This window comes from Neolamprologus brichardi, chromosome 12 (genome assembly GCF_056152115.1).
Source record: "Neolamprologus brichardi isolate AB-2024 chromosome 12, ASM5615211v1, whole genome shotgun sequence".
In the NCBI taxonomy this organism is placed as follows: Eukaryota; Metazoa; Chordata; class Actinopteri; order Cichliformes; family Cichlidae; genus Neolamprologus; species Neolamprologus brichardi.
Window position 1 is genome coordinate 32,929,808 of NC_142115.1, and position 15,944 is coordinate 32,945,751.

At 37.4% G+C, this 15,944-nt stretch overlaps 1 protein-coding gene across 1 annotated transcript; it reads left to right on the top strand.

Annotated features, from left to right (window-relative positions):
• Window positions 1-3,657: 3,657 nt before the first annotated feature.
• On the top strand, window positions 3,658-12,670 carry lox (lysyl oxidase). Its single transcript, XM_006797674.2, has 7 exons — window positions 3,658-4,229; window positions 4,837-4,945; window positions 7,057-7,188; window positions 7,333-7,489; window positions 8,410-8,505; window positions 8,665-8,780; window positions 11,615-12,670. The coding sequence occupies exons 1-7, from the start codon at window positions 3,728-3,730 to the stop codon at window positions 11,619-11,621; spliced, it is 1,119 nt and encodes a 372-aa protein (XP_006797737.1). The 5' UTR covers window positions 3,658-3,727; the 3' UTR covers window positions 11,622-12,670.
• Window positions 12,671-15,944: the final 3,274 nt, after the last annotated feature.

Consider the following 15,944-nt stretch of genomic DNA (forward strand, 5'->3'; position numbering starts at 1 on the left):
AGACAAGCAGGCTGCTGCAAGGCCATGAAGCATTTCATTGAGAAGTAAAAGAACCTACAGGCAGCAGGTAGTTATACAGTTATGTTTTCACCTTCTAGTCTACTGTGTCTGATATTTGAAGCCAGAAAGAAAAAAAGGTGGCAACCGCAAGAGCTGAATGGGTTGATTTTAGTTGCACAAGCTTGGAGTGCTGCATTTGTGCTGCCTGCAACTTTATACATGTCCTGAGGTAATGAGCAAAAAGTACCTGCCTTGTAATATGGGCGGGGCTTGGAGCAAACCTTTGTAGAAAGTAGATGAACCCCATCAACCCCATCAACAATGTGAAATTCATAGTGCTTGATAATGAGCTTGTTTAGATTTTTTTCTCTTTACTTTACCCCACTTCTTCTACCATGAGTGTGTCACACATTACATAAGGATTGCACTCAATGTTCAGTTCAGTTCTTTGTATCTTTCCCCCATTTATTTCTTTATGAATAGATCATCATTTCATTGCTTATTCGTTTAAATGCATATGGCAAATCCCCAAGCTTTACCATCTGAAGCCCTGAATTAACATTGCTGAACAGGGTTTTCTTCACAAACAAACAAACATGTTGATTGGACAATTTCAGTGCCAGTTTCAGGTATCAGTATTAACAGGAATTAATCAGTTAAAAGGAATAAAATAGGAACTGAGAGAGAAATATACTTAACATTTTGAGCACTGATTACCAGAGATGGGCAGTAACGCGTAACGCACATATATTTTATGTGCTGGAATATGCAGAAAATAGGTTTAAATATTAAACTAATTTCTTCCAGTCAGAGAATGTTGCATATAATTAAATTTTTGCTTGATGCATAAAGTTAAAAGGTTAAAACTAATAAAACAAGTTTTAAAAAGAGACTTTTTCATTTGATTACATTTTGTATGATGGATTATGTAGAAAAAGTAGAATTGGGCTGAAAGATCTATCGCTTTATCACCTATTCAGGTTGTAAATCGTGTTTTTAAAAAGTAACTAAGTAACTAAGTAATTAATTACTTTTGAAAATAAGTAATCAGTAAAGTAACGGGATTGCTTTTTGGGGGAAGTAATCAGTAATTAGTTACTGATTACTTTTTTCAAGTAACTTGACCAACACTGCTGATTAGTCTTGAGACAGTTTCTGGGTACCAACATAATTCAAATCTATTTTCCTTCTCTGAGCTTCTTCCAAACAATGACTGCAGAGCTGTCATTACAGTAGATGAAGCAGCTGATCATTTGCAGATGCTCCACTGTTCCTCCAGGGAACAATGAACAGGTTCATTATCAAACTGTGGACACCAAAATAAGTACTTTGCACATTAAGCGACATGAAAACAAGGACAACAAACTGTAAACAACATTTTCAAGGTCTCAGACAAGAGCAAGCAGATTTTTTACCATCTCATTAGAGGAAATATACAAGGACTAAGGTAAGGATGCAGGTTAGGTTCTCCTGGTGTTACTGTGAAAGACGCTATCTCCGGCTGGAAACTTAACTCACTGACATGTTAAACAGAAAATGTATAGTGTAACCTAAAGCATTTGAAGTGATTTATCTGGATTGGTTTAAAGGGAAGGAGCTGTGGCTCTGTGGGTGGCAGGTTGTGTTTTACTGTGCACTCAGAGGAGGAAACTTCTCAGTTGGTAAGTGCTTCAATTTCAGCTTTTTTTTTAAAGCATCCTGAGCACTCAGCATGAGAGGAGCTTATTATTTTCCAATAAAGCCAGACAAAACCTGTAGGTGTCGAGTCACTGGAGCACACCTTATTATGATTAAAAATATGTTAAAAAAATATGATATATGTATTTTTAATACCATAAATACCCACAAAATATAAGCCTCGAGTTTTGGGCCACAAATAACTGGAAAACTGGAGCATACTGGACTCCTTTTTTACCCTGAGAGGTCTTTTTTCTTCTTTTTAAATGAAGGGTGGACACGCTAAAGCAATAGTGAGTCAGAAATCAGTATCTTTAGATCTCTGAGTAAAGTTGAGCAGCTCTGGCCACAGACATAATTCGACTGAGACAGGACTGCTATGAAGGCAAAGCATCACCCTAATTACGCCTCATCCTGTGAAGAGGAGACAATAGCCTGGAATTTAAAAGTGAAAAAGAAGGAGCTGTTTTTGGTGCCGTCTTTTCTAGTAAGGCTTGATAAGATTTTAGTTTCGAAATGTCTCAAACCAACTCCTTCTGACATGCAGTGGTTTGCTTTCTTGTTTTCTTGTGCATAAACATCACACTTTCTGAATCACGGTCCAAATTACTTTACCATGGTTCATGGAGAAATCCATCCACAGCATTGAAATCTGGAATTTAAAGGTTTTCATGCATTGCTGTCATGATCCATTTTAAATCACAAATCTCCCCTGATGATATTTTCCATTTGCTACATTTGGGTAAAGCTGCAGTTTCGTGATATCTGGTGCTCCTGCGCTGCATCTGCAGTTTGGGTTTGGCTGGGATATGAACTATAACTGTGAGGCCTGGAGAAAAAGCCTCAATGAAAACAAATAGGACAATGTGTGAAACTGCTGGTCGAGCCTTCCACATGTTTAGTGTAAAGATCAGGAGCCTCTTTCAAACATGTAAACCAAGACAATAAACTTCACATTGTGTGTGTGTGAAAGAGACAGAGAGCATCTGTATTTTTTTGTAAAGTCTCTAAATGCAGTACTGTACTTTCAGCAGCACAAAGGCTTGTCATTGGTATCATAACCTCTAAGGTACTGCCTCTGTACCCTTGTAGTTTGTGCCTTACATAGACTGTTCGTGAACCTCTACTAACATTTTTTCATCTTGATGCAATAGCACCAAACTGGACATTTTAAAAAGTCATCAAACTTAAGAACTATTAATAATTTATTGTATGGTAGTCCTCTGACCTTAATAAACACTCAAAGCTTCATTATTTCTGCACTTATGACCAGTTTTAGAAGCACCAATTAATGTAATATGCATATGTTTAGACTGAGAGACTAAACAGTTGCTACAACAAGGAGAACTGAGGCCTCATACTGTCAAACCCAAAACCTTCTTGCTGTGAAATGTCAGTGCTAAATTCTTTCTCATACTGCAATTAGGAAAGAAACATAAACATAACATAAACCATACATTTAGTCAACTTACAAGAAAATACAGTAAAAGCTTAATATTTTAGAGAAAAATGCATATTTCACCTGATTTCTTTTTATACTTAGCTAAGCTGTTATCACACCTTAAACTCTATCAGACATGGTGTCAATATGCAACTTTGGCTACTTTAAAACATAAACTTGCAAAAAGGTACATGTAGTTACGGTGAGGTCCAGTAACTGGCTCCCAGGGTACTTTTGTGAGCTTGTACTTGCAGTGGAAGGGACTGACTTTAAAAGAATTAAATAAAAAATAATTCCCATTTGATAGCACACAGTTGGAGACTGCTGGGAAACTTATTGGACATCTACAAAACTCAGTTTCAACTGTATGCTTTTTTATTTTTTGAGTTGAAGAGAGAGTAAAGAAGTTACAATTACACCAAATGAGAGTCTGAAGCCACATCTGATACTTAAACTTAAACCACCTCTCCCTCTCTCTCTCTCCCTCCCTCTCCCTCTCTCTCAGGAGAAGTTGCGCTCAAACATTTGAGAGGAAGTCCTTGAATCAGCAGCTGTGTGGCTGGAAAAAGAGCAACTCTCATTAAAAACTCAAGAGATTTACTATTAATAATGAAGGAGCTCTCCCCCATCGTTTTGCTGATTTCTTTTGCACACATTTGTTTCCTCTGTGCTTTTCTGGATGGAGCTCGCGCCCAGGAAGGTCCTGCTGCTGATGCACTTCGTCGGGGGTTGACATGGCAACATAACGGGCAGGTTTTCAGCATCCTGAGCCGTGGCTCTCAGTACAGGCCCTCCGCAAGGAGGCAAAGCGGATCACCCGGCCAGGGGAACCCCGTGGTTGTCCTCAGCAGTGCTAACGATACAGCCCGGGGCTCCCCGAGGGTCCCTGCTGCCAGCAGCTCGGCGCAATTACGCGCCATGACGCACCAGCGGCGGCAGCGACCTGACTCCGGCGCGGTCGGACGGGAGGACGTGATGGTGGGAGATGATCCCTACAACCCGTACAAGCCTTCCAACTATGACCCTTACTATAACTACTACAACTCGTACTACAGACCTAGACCTCGGGTTCAACCCCGACCCGGTTATGGCACCAGCTACCACCAGAATGGTAAGAAAACTAGCTTGTTTATTCATTAGGACGTCACTGACAAACCATCACAAAACAAGCTGGCATGATTAAAATCAGTAAAATTACACAAAAGCTCTGAAGGTTTTTTTTGTTTCATAAGACTGTGAGATTACCATATATTTAAACACCTCATATCGCTTGTGTTAAGTTCATAACCTCATGTTATTTTGTCTACATGCAGCTTTTTATAGGCTCAGTGTTCATGCTCAACCAATATCCCTTTAAATGTTGACTTGAAATAAGGTAGATTTGCAGTTTCTACAGCCTTCCTCCATGTACACAATGCCTGCAGGTGTTTCAGTGTAAAGATCCTGTAACAGCCTATTTCAGCTTTGACTATTTGGCACGACCAGTTTATAAGTTTTTCCTAAGGACATTTATAATATGCCTTAAGGGGCTGATCTTAAAGCTAAATGTTGCTGGCTTTCACCTTAGACCTACATGTTAAACTACACGGTATCTCTGTAGTATACTGAGCCAAGGAGTCACTTTTAAAGTTTAGTTTAAAGGTTTTACTTTCTGATGTCTGATGAGTGAAAGTGAAAAGGGAAGAAAACAGTATAAATCTGCTGTGTCTTGTTTGCAGGACTCCCTGATCTGGTTCCTGATCCATACTACATCCAGCTCGCTACCTACGTCCAGAGAGTGCCCATGTACAACCTGCGCTGTGCTGCAGAGGAGAACTGCCTTGCCACGTAAGATAACACACAGCTGACTGCAGGCCTCGGTTCTGCTGCCTGTTATCAGATATATTTTATTTTCACACTGTGTGTTTTAAAATTCACCAATCAGCTGTAACTTCACTTTGATGTGAGTATGAGTGACTGATTGAACGAAAAACTAATGTGTGAATGGACAAAATAGCTTTTTTAGTTTCAGATGTGAAACAGTATAAAAGGAGAGGGACAGATGTCTTCACTAATAACTAGCTGCACAGTCAGACAAATGCTGGTGTCCTTTTTTACTCCCATTGAGATCATTTCTATGTATGACATAAAAATGTGAAGCTAGGACTGACCAAAACTCAGGAGCTCAGTGAAGGAAGCTGACAACTTACTGCAGGTTCGTTCAGCAGCGCCCCCTGTGTGTGCAGAAGTCAGCATATACACACAAGTTTGTTTTTTACATAGTATCAGAATCAGAGTCAGAATTTATTGCTAAATGTTGAGCAGATTTACAACATTAGGAAATTGCTGCGGTATTTAGTGCAAAACATACTATAAGACACATACTTAAATAAATATAAAAAGTGTTAAGCAGATATATATATATATATATATATATATATATATATTATAGATAGATAGATAGATAGATTGTAGATAGATAGATAGATAGATTGAAGGTAGATAGATAGATAGATAGATAGATAGATAGATAGATAGATAGATAGATAGATTGTAGATAGATAGATAGATAGATAGATAGATAGATTGAAGGTAGATAGATAGATAGATAGATAGATAGATAGATAGATAGATAGATAGATAGATAGATAGATAGATTGAAGATAGATAGATAGATAGATAGATAGATAGATAGATTGAAGATAGATAGATAGATAGATAGATAGATAGATAGATAGATAGATAGATAGATAGATAGATAGATAGATAGATTGAAGGTAGATAGATAGATAGATAGATAGATAGATAGATTGAAGGTAGATAGATAGATAGATAGATAGATAGATAGATAGATAGATAGATAGATAGATAGATAGATAGATAGATAGATAGATAGATAGATTGAAGGTAGATAGATAGATAGATAGATAGATAGATAGATAGATAGATAGATAGATAGATAGATAGATAGATTGAAGGTAGATAGATAGATAGATAGATAGATAGATAGATAGATTGAAGATAGATAGATAGATAGATAGATAGATAGATAGATAGATAGATAGATAGATAGATTGAAGATAGATAGATAGATAGATAGATTGAAGATAGATTATAGATAGATAGATAGATAGATAGATAGATAGATAGATAGATAGATAGATAGATAGATAGATAGATAGATTGAAGGTAGATAGATAGATAGATAGATAGATAGATAGATAGATAGATAGATAGATAGATAGATAGATAGATTGAAGATAGATAGATAGATAGATAGATAGATAGATAGATAGATAGATAGATAGATAGATAGATAGATAGATAGATTGAAGATAGATAGATAGATAGATAGATTGAAGATAGATTATAGATAGATAGATAGATAGATAGATAGATAGATAGATAGATAGATAGATAGATAGATAGATAGATAGATAGATAGATTGTAGATAGATAGATAGATAGATAGATTGAAGATAGATAGATAGATAGATAGATAGATAGATAGATAGATAGATAGATAGATAGATAGATAGATAGATAGATAGATAGATTGAAGATAGATAGATAGATAGATAGATAGATAGATAGATAGATAGATTGAAGATAGATAGATAGATAGATAGATAGATAGATAGATAGATAGATAGATAGATAGATAGATAGATAGATAGATAGATATCAACTGATGCTGTGCTTTAGAGTCACCATCTACCAGAACCAAATTCCTTGTATGTATCTAACATGATTCTGATTCTGATGAAGTGCTGTATTTGGGTAACCATCTACCTGTGTCCCAAAAGAATATTATATAATTTAGAAGATTTAATAAGATACTTTACATGGAACATACCTCATCTACTGAAATTCCAAATCTCTCAAATTCCCTCTTTTATTCATTCAAACTGAAGACTTGACTTTGAGCTCGTCTCTCGCCACCATCTCTCCTCCTCTAGGTCTTCTCGTTATTCTCAGGATTATGACACCAGAGTTTTACTGAGGTTTCCTCAGAGGGTGAAGAACCAGGGAACGGCCGACTTCCTGCCCAGCAAACCTCGATATGCCTGGGAGTGGCACAGCTGTCATAAGTAGGTTGCCAGATGAAAGGGTTTAACGTGGCTTAGAGATTCACGCTGGTATACATTTATTACCCCAGTATTGTTCCTGGACTTACTTTCCCAGTTATTTGGTAGTTTACTGCCACACCGTGACTTTATTGTGGTGTTATTCAGTCACTTCCACAGCATGGACGAGTTCAGCCTGTACGAGCTGCTGGATTTCCGAACTTATAGTCAAGTGGCTGAGGGTCACAAGGCCAGCTTCTGTCTGGAGGACACCTCCTGTGATCCAGGATACTATCGCCGCTTCGCCTGCACCTCACACACTCAGGTACAAAAACATATTGGGGACAATACTGAAGTAAATTCATTTCTATATTGGATTACTTCTATACTACTATTGAAGAGAAAAACACAATAACCTGACTTGTAGACGTCATATCTTTTATAAATATGACAGAGTACTGTATAATGAGTACTTTTGGTGGGATACTATCTTATGAAGCAGTTCTTAGTTTCAGCTAAAGCAACTTTTTTCCTGGTTCCTGAAAGCTGAAAACTCATTGATGCCATTTTTTTTACAAAAAAAAAAAAAAAGAAGAAATCAATATTTTAAAAATCTTAATATTAAAAGGAACAAAGAAAAAGTACTCTTGCTTAACAATATGTAGCCTAGTTTAGGGCCTGAAACTAGATGATTTCTGAGCTCACAGACTGTAGACAGCACAGGTTTTTATTCTATAAGAGCCATGTCTCTTACAACCATTAATGATATATATTTAGCAATTCATTATTTAGCAGATTAATTTTCATTCGGTCTGACTAATAAACTATTTGACAGCTTGACTGCAATTAAGCTACATTGCAAAACAGACTCCGGCAACAGTGAGACGTAGGGCAGGACCGCCTGGTGGTGGCTGAAGCAGGTGGAGTTTGAAAGGCAGAATGATGGAAGAAGACTGAGATTTGTAGCACATCCAGGGCTGATCGGCTCACATGGGGAGGCAGGATAATAACTGGTGATGATGAAAGAATTAAGTTTGACAGCGTTTAAAAGCAGAAGTGATGCAAAGAATAGATTAGCAGTCCAAACACCCACAAATGCAGCCAGATGAATGAATACATCTATCTCTTATTGAAGTTACTCATAAACCTCAACAAAATGTCTTAAAATTGTGTTGTGAATGTTTATATTAAGTTCACAGGACTGTGTTAATGTGGAGTTTTTTTTCCCCTTTGTTTTTCTAATAGGGTTTGAGTCCAGGTTGCTATGACACCTACAATGCTGACATCGACTGTCAGTGGATTGACATCACTGACGTCTCTCCTGGGAAGTACATCCTGAAGGTCTGATTCACATGTCATGGTTTTGACCGTTCTGTGCCTTTTTAAATTACAAAACAATATATTATTGAGTTGTTAAAGATTGAAAATAGTAAAGTTTTGCCAAATGTTGTTGATTTGGTCATATATTTTTCACCTGTTTACACTGTCTTTTCCTGTCAGGTGACAGTAAACCCCAGACAGCAAGTTCCAGAGTCCAACTTCAACAACAACGTCGCTCGATGTGATGTTCAGTACACCGGCACCTCTGCACACGTCTCCGGATGCACCGTGACAGCGTGAGAAACCTCTACGTTTCCTTTACTGTTAATTCAGGCTGATTTGGTGAAGCTGTGAAATAGAAGAACAGCCATAGAACCATGTGATTACCGTCACAAGAAATCAGCTGATGCATTTTAACATAAGGACGTCATTAGGTGTTAGCGAGACCTGCTGTGATATTCTGTCTGGAGATGGTGGCACTAACAAAAAGACAGGAGGCCGAGGTGGAGGTGGCAGACATGAAGATGCTTCACTGGGAGACAGCTGGATGGACGGGATTAGGAATGAGTATATCAGAGGGATAGAGCAGGTTGAGCAATTTGGACACAACGTTAGAGAGGCAAGGCTAAGATGATGTGGACATGTGCAGAAGAGGGATAGCTGATATACAGTGGGGAAAAAAAGTATTTAGTCAGCCACCGATTGTGCAAGTTCCCCCACTTAAAATGATGACAGAGGTCAGTAATTTGCACCAGAGGTACACTTCAACTGTGAGAGACAGAATGTGAAAAAAAAAATCCATGAATTCACATGGTAGGATTTGTAAAGAATTTATTCGTAAATCAGGGTGGAAAATAAGTATTTGGTCAATAACAAAAATACAACTCAATACTTTGTAACATAACCTTTGTTGCCAATAACAGAGGTCAAACGTTTACTATAGGTCTTTACCAGGTTTGCACACACAGTAGCTGGTATTTTGGCCCATTCCTCCATGCAGATCTTCTCAAGAGCAGTGATGTTTTGGGGCTGTCGCCGAGCAACACGGACTTTCAACTCCCGCCACAGATTTTCTATGGGGTTGAGGTCTGGAGACTGGCTAGGCCACTCCAGGACTTTCAAATGCTTCTTACGGAGCCACTCCTTTGTTGCCCGGGCGGTGTGTTTTGGATCATTGTCATGTTGGAAGACCCAGCCTCGTTTCATCTTCAAAGTTCTCACTGATGGAAGGAGGTTTTGGCTCAAAATCTCACGATACTTGGCCCCATTCATTCTGTCCTTAACACGGATCAGTCGTCCTGTCCCCTTGGCAGAAAAACAGCCCCATAGCATGATGTTTCCACCCCCATGCTTCACAGTAGGTATGGTGTTCTTGGGATGCAACTCAGTATTCTTCTTCCTCCAAACACGACGAGTTGAGTTTATACCAAAAAGTTCTACTTGGGTTTCATCTGACCACATGACATTCTCCCAATCCTCTGCTGTATCATCCATGTGCTCTCTGGCAAACTTCAGACGGGCCTGGACATGCACTGGCTTCAGCAGCGGAACACGTCTGGCACTGCGGGATTTGATTCCCTGCCGTTGTAGTGTGTTACTGATGGTGACCTTTGTTACTTTGGTCCCAGCTCTCTGCAGGTCATTCACCAGGTCCCCCCGTGTGGTTCTGGGATCTTTGCTCACCGTTCTCATGATCATTTTGACCCCACGGGATGAGATCTTGCGTGGAGCCCCAGATCGAGGGAGATTATCAGTGGTCTTATATGTCTTCCATTTTCTGATGATTGCTCCCACAGTTGATTTTTTCACACCAAGCTGCTTGCCTATTGTAGATTCACTCTTCCCAGTCTGGTGCAGGTCTACAATTCTTTTCCTGGTGTCCTTCGAAAGCTCTTTGGTCTTGGCCATGGCGGAGTTTGGAGTCTGACTGGTTGAGGCTGTGGACAGGTGTCTTTTATACAGATGATGAGGTCAAACAGGTGCCATTCATACAGGTAACGAGTGGGGGACAGAAAAGCTTCTTACAGAAGACGTTACAGGTCTGTGAGAGCCAGGGATTTTCCTTGTTTGAGGTGACCAAATACTTATTTTCCACCCTGATTTACGAATAAATTCTTTACAAATCCTACCATGTGAATTCATGGATTTTTTTTTCACATTCTGTCTCTCACAGTTGAAGTCTACCTCTGGTGCAAATTACTGACCTCTGTCATCATTTTAAGTGGGGGAACTTGCACAATCGGTGGCTGACTAAATACTTTTTTGCCCCACTGTACTGGAGAGAGGAGCTAAATATGGAGCTGTCAGGGAGGAGGAAAAGTGGAAGACCACTAAGAAGATTCATAATTGTAGTGAAGGAGGATATGTAGAAGAGCAGTGTGGCAGAGGGGGGCGCTAGGAAGAGGATGAGATGAAGATTTTTCTGTGGTGACACATTAACTTGAATATCTTTGGACTGTGGGAGGCAACCAAAAATACCTGGAGAGAACCCATGCAGGCACAGAGAGAACATGCAAGCTTCTTACAGAAAGACTCCAGCTGACCAGCATGTTGAAACCAAGAACCCTCTCCCTTTGAAGCGATAGTCCTAACCATTACATCATTGCATTATATCCTGGTAAAGCCCAGACAGAGAGTGGGTAACTCACTAATCTGTGCTGCTTTGTGAAACAGCTCCTTCTACACCTGAGAAAAGATTCAGTTACAGACATAAATTCTGTACTGATTACTGATTTTTTGTTATAGATTTTCCAAAACTAGAAAGTGAAGACTTCCTTTCAGGTATAAAGGTGTAACTGTGTCCTGTGATTGATGATCACATGTAAAAGGTGCAACTGCAGATTTATTAATCAGCTGATTTGTCTAAGTAGTAAAAAAGATCAACATTTGTTGTGATTCTTTATGTTGTTTCAACCTGTGGAGTTCCACCTTATTTCCTGACTTTGTTCTGGGGAACACATCCACTTCCTACCCACAAATTCTGCATTTTGCTGACAGAAAAGTAAACTTCATTTTACTTCTCTGAGTGAAAATACAGGATGTTTCTTTAGCTTTTATCTAATTTATGAATTCAGAATAACTGGGACCAACTACCTATCAATCATCAGTACTTTTGCTTTGCTTTTTGCAGCTATTGAGGTGAATCCCCGGATATGAGCCTGAAGACGAACATAGAAGACGCATACAGAGCTGCACAGGAGTTAAACTTACAGTTTGTTCACATGTGAGTCAGATGATTCAAATATACACAATAAAAAATACTCAGGACATAGAAATACCTGAAATAGGGACGATATGCTGATTAATATTTAAGTATTTTTGAGTTACTGGGGTAGATGATCGATTTATGATGGATCCAAACAAGAGATGGAAAATAATTCACAGCAGTTCTGATTCATTACATGTGTCCGGTATTTCTATATTGAGAGAGACGTTGTACTTTTTGCTTCCATACTACTACATGTATCTGACAGTTGGAGTTACTGGTTTCTTATTTTTTTTCTTACTTTGCACATTTAGTTTTTATATCCAACATAAAAGTTTGTTTAAAGAAGCTAATTTTTACCCAAAGGCCATTAGATACACTTTTTTAGCCTAAATAATTTCAGGGCAGGATTGAGTAGGAATTTATTTGCCTTTATATCATGTTTTTTCTTTTTTAATTTAGTTTTCTCATGACCTAGTGAGCTTTTTCTATTTTAAACTGCAAAAAACGATTTCATGTGAGTGGGGCAAAAGAATTTATTTTGTGACTGCACACAGACACGCATGCTCTCTCTGCGCTTCTATAGACTGCTTCTCAATAAGATTTTTATCATTAGTATTAATTTAATGTTTAAAACTTTAAACACATTTTGATGACAGTTTCTTGGCATTTTTAAATATAATTGACATTTCATTTTTAAAGTATCCTGTACGATTTAATATGCTTTTTTGGTGCTATAGACTAGATTTTTGAGTTTTGGTGCTAAAATATATAAAGTTTGCACTTTGTGTTTACGAATTTAAAAAACGAACAAAAAAATCCTGCCTGTAAATCCTTTACAAGTGAGTAAGTGTGTGTGTGTGTTTGTGTGTGTTAACTGTGTAAACACAGTACACAGTGTGTGTGCCTGATGACCTGTAACCACACATACCTGCAGAGCTGTGTATAGGCCAAGCTCATGTCTCATGCTATCATCCTACATTTCTGCTTCATATCACACTAATAAAGTTTGCTTGAATGTGAAGTCATTCGTGTTAACATTTGTCTGTTTTAATGTGAGTTTTCACCGTGTCCACCGGCAGCTGTGGCTCAGCTGATAGAGCAGGCTGTCAACCAATCAGAAGGTCGATGGATCTTCCTTGGGCAGGTTGCCCCTGATACATCCATCACAGTGTGTATGTCAACGTTAGATAAATGTCCTTAAGTATAGATAAAAGCACTGTGTGAATGAGACTTGTAGTGCAAAATGCAAAATTAGGTAGAAAGGTCCTACATACCAGTCATTTACTGTTCAAGCAGTAGCCTCTGGGGCTGGAAAACGAAGCAAATGTCCATTTGAGGCTGACTCCAAAAGTGAGTGACTGCTAATAAATCCCCAGGCCAGCAATACAGGATAAAAAATAATGTTATCAGTCTCTTTTGGTCATGGATAGTTTCTTCCATAAGCACTAAGGTACAATCCAGGTACATGCTCCAGCTACGAGTGTAAAATAACAGTATTCCTTAGGTTGCCAAGTATTAATATTAGGCTGCATATTAAAGATGCCATATTATCCACATTTTGAAGCTTTAGCATGACTATTTTTACCGCCACAATGTTGTTGTTTTTTTGGTTTTGTGTGTTGTTGTTTTTTTTATCAAAAGCAACCATATTTTAACAACACAGTGGAATGCAACGTTAGCAACTAGCAAGCTTGCTTAGTAATCTGCACCCAAAAACTGCACAGGTGATCTACAAACACACAGATACCCACTAACTTGTGCTAAGCAAAAGGAATAAAATACAGAAATTTCATGCACCAAAACTGAAGCACAAACTCCTTAAATAAAAAGCCATTCATGTTAGTCAGTTACTTTAAAAATCCAAACATTGCTACAGCTGCCAGTGATAGGACACGTGTACACACCCTGTAAAACTGAGCATTTTAACAAAATAGTTTCTGATGGTTGATTTACTTTTGTACAATCATTAGTAGGTATTACAGGGACTGCAGCTTTTAACAGTTCTCTGTTGCCTTCACTTTTCAGCCCCATGATTGCAGCTTGGTTCCATTAAGCACATGTTTGTGTAAGTGTGATAAATCTATACAGTACATTGATGCAACTTGCTAACCATTGGGTGACATATATAGCAACAATTCACAAGATCAGTCACATTATTATTATTATTATTTATATTACAATAAAAAGACCTACAATATTGAGAATAAGTTTAACATTCAGATGGTCCTCTGTGAGGAAGGAAGAACTCTCGTTTAACAGATGAAGGGACAGAAATGAGAAAAAAGAAAGCTTAAAGAGACGAGGATGAAATACAAACTATGTGGCACAGTATTACTGCCACGTACTGGAAAGAAGCAGGTATAAAGAGTAATAAAAGTGTAATCTGAGTATTATCTTCTACTTGGTACTCTTGTCACACCGAGCCTTTACCTGAGGAAAACCTTTTGTGCTTAAAATTATGTCATTGACACCCAAAACAACCTGTCCGGTATTTAGATTGTTTCAAATATTTATTTATTTATCTGGGTAGATTGTCGTCATTTTTAATGATTAATGTTTTTTATTGTTAAATGAAAACAAAAACAAAGAATCTATTGATTATTTCTTTATTAGACATTTTAGCAAATAATAAACAATATAATCACTCATTTTTTATATATATTATGGTACTATTTAGTGTGAATGTTGACTTATTTATTTATTTATTTATTTATTTAATTTATTTATTTTATTTATTTATTTATTTATTTGTCATTACTCAGCTTTTTTAGATTTTAAGGATGTTTAGCTACTTTCCAAACTTGGAAAATTGCATGTGCACTTTAGATTTTTAACAGTTCTGCACTCTAGCCTTCAGGTGAATGATTCCGCCTTTTTCAGCTCATTCAACATTTTTAACTTAACATTCAGCAATTATTTCATTTCAGCTCAAAACGTTCAGCTATCAGCACTCAAACTGCAGTTCATTCTTTCTTTCCTGCGACACTAGATGTCAGTGTTGGGGTTAAAATGAGCTGCTGATGCCTCGTATAGTAAAGCAGAGGTTTACAGGCTGTTATTATGGAAACACGGAAACACAACCTAACATTTATATCCCATCTGTGGAGTAGCTTCTGCGACTAAAAGTTATGTAACTGTGTATATGATGTCAAATGGCTCATTTTAGAAGACAGATCCAGGATGCTGACAAAGAAACCACTAAATTTGGAAGTTTGTTTTAAATCATTGCGGTCGGGTAAATAAATTATCTTTCGCTCACTATTTAGCGTAAAAAGGACATTTTTCTTTAGTATATCTATTTTTTCGTGCCAGACAGACCATTTGTGAAGTTGCATTAATATTTGTGCTCAAAATGACAACAGAAAAAGGGTCTTGTTCAGGCTGGGAGAGGGTGAAGAACACTTTAAAATGTTTATGCAAAATTGAAATATTTAGGCTATTTTTTTTTATCTTCATTGTTTCAGCCAAACGTTAAGATTCATGAAAAGGGAGACGTTTAAAATAATTAAAATATAGATTTAAGAATATTAGTTTAACTTGAAATGAAACATAACAATAAGAACTGCCCTTGTGATTCTATATAATCATATAATTACGTTTATAATGAAAACCCCATTCAGGATTTCAGTGTGGTCTTTATTCTAAGGATAACGGATCCATATAACGGACTTCATTTCCTTCGTCTGCGCTGCTGCCCTCATCGAAGATCGTCTATTGAAACAACGCCTCAGTTACCAGCAGGAAAAAGACACCGAGAGACTGAGCATAAGACAGACTCGGTGCTCCACTTTTTTAATAATAGCCCCGGTTATTAAAATAAGTTCATTATTAGGATACTAGATATTAATAGTCAGAAATTTAAAAAAATAAAAGCGGTGTTTACATAGGCAGGTTTGAAAGGTAAGAAAAATATGGTTATTTTAAGAGCGTGTATGTTGTGTGAACGTGATGTTTCTGCATTTCTGTAAATGCTAACTTTAACTCATCATTGTCCTTTTCTTTCTTTCTTATTTTTCTTGTTGTAAAATAAATTTCTATATAATACTATATATATATAAGAAGTGGACACATCTGGTCAAAAAATCAAATAAAGGTCACATTTGTGCACATTATTCGTCTCCACTTTTATTAATTCAATTCTTGTAACAAAGTTGAAGATTCATTATTACCATTATTAGAACAATTAATAATATTTTTTGATGTACTATCTACAATTTTATCTTCGCATTTCTATAAAGGACTTTTATAAACA

Excerpts from the sequence above, each read along its gene's own strand:
- lox (XM_006797674.2), top strand. The coding sequence starts at position 3,728 with ATGAAGGAGCTCTCCCCCATCGTTTTGCTGATTTCTTTTGCACACATT. Across the intron at positions 4,230-4,836 it reads CACCAGCTACCACCAGAATG|GACTCCCTGATCTGGTTCCT; the intron begins GTAAGAAAACTA and ends TCTTGTTTGCAG. Across the intron at positions 8,506-8,664 it reads CTGGGAAGTACATCCTGAAG|GTGACAGTAAACCCCAGACA; the intron begins GTCTGATTCACA and ends TTTTCCTGTCAG.